The sequence below is a fragment of the Lathyrus oleraceus genome, chromosome 5 (genome assembly GCF_024323335.1).
Source record: "Lathyrus oleraceus cultivar Zhongwan6 chromosome 5, CAAS_Psat_ZW6_1.0, whole genome shotgun sequence".
Lineage (NCBI taxonomy): Eukaryota > Viridiplantae > Streptophyta > Magnoliopsida > Fabales > Fabaceae > Lathyrus > Lathyrus oleraceus.
In genome coordinates, this window is record NC_066583.1 from 187,595,299 (window position 1) to 187,598,064 (window position 2,766).

At 40.1% G+C, this 2,766-nt stretch overlaps 1 protein-coding gene and 1 non-coding gene across 2 annotated transcripts; one reads left to right on the forward strand and one right to left on the reverse strand.

The window, feature by feature from the left end:
• Nucleotides 1-290: 290 nt before the first annotated feature.
• On the reverse strand, nucleotides 291-782 carry LOC127079617 (uncharacterized). Its single transcript, XM_051019997.1, has one exon. The coding sequence runs from the start codon at nucleotides 780-782 to the stop codon at nucleotides 291-293; it is 492 nt and encodes a 163-aa protein (XP_050875954.1).
• Nucleotides 783-1,884: 1,102 nt separating this feature from the next.
• LOC127089693 (small nucleolar RNA R71) lies at nucleotides 1,885-1,991 on the forward strand. Its single transcript, XR_007791251.1, has one exon. It is a non-coding gene; the product is annotated as a small nucleolar RNA R71 (small nucleolar RNA).
• The last annotated feature ends 775 nt before the right edge of the window (nucleotides 1,992-2,766 follow it).

Below are 2,766 nucleotides of genomic sequence, written 5' to 3' on the forward strand. Positions count from 1 at the left end.
ATTCATACCTTAAATTTTTGGGTAGTGTTTTAAGTTCTAATGTTGGTTTCTTTGGGCAAGGCATATGATTGGGTGTCAGTGCTAGACATTCACTTAGACTATCATCTTGGTATTCCTCACGCCAACTTTCATCTTCAAAAATAGGAGGCATTGGAATTTTCAATATTTCAGAGTATGAAGTTTGTTCATTCTCCATTTCTCTTACACGTTCACCGATGACATCTGGAAGACAACATGTATCGTCTATAGCTAGGGCCTTTAAGAATTGCATCAAAATAAATTCGAATTTTTTATTCACCAACCTCAAAGGTTAGCTTGCCTTTCTTTACATATATAATGGCTCCGACAGTAGCTAAGAATGGTCTTTCTAATATGATAGAGATATTGGAATCCTCCTTTATGTCCATGATTATGAAATCAGTTGGAATATAGAATTGACCTATGCGCACTGGAACATTCTCTAGCATACCTACAGGAAGTTTAATAGAATGACCAGCTAGTTGTACGGACATCCTAGTTGGTCTCAACTCTCCCATTGTAAGCCTTTCGCATATGAACAAGGCCATTAAGCTAATACTGGCTCCTAAGTCGAATAAAGCTTTGTCTATGATAAACTTTCCGATTACACAGGGTATGGAGAAACTCCCTGGGTCTTTTAGCTTATGAGGCATACTATTTTGAATTATAGTGCTACATTCAGCAGTAAGTGTAACGGTTTCATTATCCTCGATCTTCTTCTTGTTAGATAGCATTTCCTTAAGAAACTTAGCGTATGAGGGCATTTGAGTGATAGCTTCTGTAAAAGGTATTGTGATATTCAATTGTTTCAGAAGCTCTATAAATTTCTTGAATTGCCCTACACTTTTGGATTTAGCAAATCTTTGAGGATACGGGATAGGAGGTTTATACGGTGGTGGAGGCACATATGGTTCTTCTTTCTCTACGGCCTCTTCGCTTTTATTTTTCTTTAGTTCGTTTTCCTTCTTATTTGTTTTACCAGGGTCTTGGTGCATGGCTGGATTCTGAATTCTAGGGTCGGTTGGTCCGCCTAGTTCTGTCCCACTTCGTAGTATAATAGCATTTACATGACCTTTCGGGTTTGGTTTTGGTTGTCCAGGAAATGTACCTGCAGGATCAGCAGTAGGTGCTTATTGTTGTGCCACTTGCGAAATTTGTGTTTCTAACATTTTGTTATGGGTGGCTAAAGCGTCTACTTTGTTTGCTAGTTGCTTAATTTGCTCACTAGTGTGTATGTTTTGATTTAGGAAATCCTTTTTTATTTGTGCCTGGGTAGCTATGAAGTTTTCCATCTTTATTTTAAGGTTTGACTTCCTAGGAGCATTTCGAGTAGTTGTGGAAGCTTTATGATATCCTGGTGGTACGGTAGGCGCTTGGTTAGGTGCATACAATGCGTTATTGTTTTTGTACAAAAAGTTCGAACGGTTCTTCCAACCTGGGTTATAGGTTTTTTAGTAAGGGTTTCCTTGAGCGTAATTCACTTGGTCTATGGAGATTCCTGTCAAAATTTGACATTCAGGGGAAGCATGCCCAGGAACTCTGCATATCTCGCAGTTTGGTGCTATGGCAGCCACGGTGGCTGCGGGTGTTATGGTCAGGTTTTCTATCTTTTGAGTGAGAGCATCTACCTTAGCATTGACATGGTCAAGACTGCTTATTTCGTACATACCGCCTTTCGTTGGAGGTTTCTCTACGGAGGTTCTTTCACTTCCCCATTGATATTGATTTTGGGCCAGACTTTCGATAAGTTGATAAGCCTCATTGTAGCGTTTATCCATCAGTGAGCCACCCGTGGAGGCATCTATTGTCAATCTTGTGTTGTACAAGAGACCATTGTAAAATGTATGGATGATCAACCACTCTTCTAGATCATGATGTGGACAAAGCCTCATCATGTCCTTGTATCTCTCACACACTTTGAAAAGAGATTCATTGTCTTTTTGTTTAAACCCGTTTATTTGGGCTCTTAGCATAGTCGTCTTACTAGGTGGGAAATATCGTGCTAAGAAAACTTTATTCAACTTATTCCACGTAGTGATAGAGTTGGATGGTAGAGACGGGAGCCAAGCTCTAGCTCCATCTCTTAATGAGAAAGGGAAAAGATGTAGTCTTATTGCTTCGGGGATGACACCATTTGGTTTCACCGTGTCTGCGTATTGCAAAAACACTGACAAATGTAGGTTCGGGTCCTCTGTGGGACTATCGGAAAATTGGTTTTGTTGTACGGCTGACAGCAACGAAGGTTTTAGCACAAAATTATTTGCCTCGATGGCAGGGGCAGCGATGATGTTATGTGGTTCATCCTGCGAAGGGATGACATAGTACTTGAGAGGACAGTTTTGCGGTCCTTCAACCCTCTTTGGTTCTACAACTGGTTTGGGAATATGGATATTTGGATCAGGAAGATTGTACTTAATACGGTATTCTCGTATCCGGCGTTCTAATATTATATAACACTCTGGTTCATCGATTTGTATCTTTAATTTCTCGCCTTGAGAGCGAGTACTTGGCATACAATCGACAAATTTAAAAAGGGAAAAAGTTTTGTTTGCCTTAGTTTATATTGCGCAACACTAGAGTTACGATATCGACTTGATTAGTCCCCGGAAACGGCGCCAAAAACATGATCGCGGCTTAGTATCTCTATAGGATTCGTGACTGCAAGTGCACAGTCGTATCGCATAATTTTAAAGATTATCGAACCCAAAGGACTAATAATCGAACTTACCGTTATCTAATGTTACTACG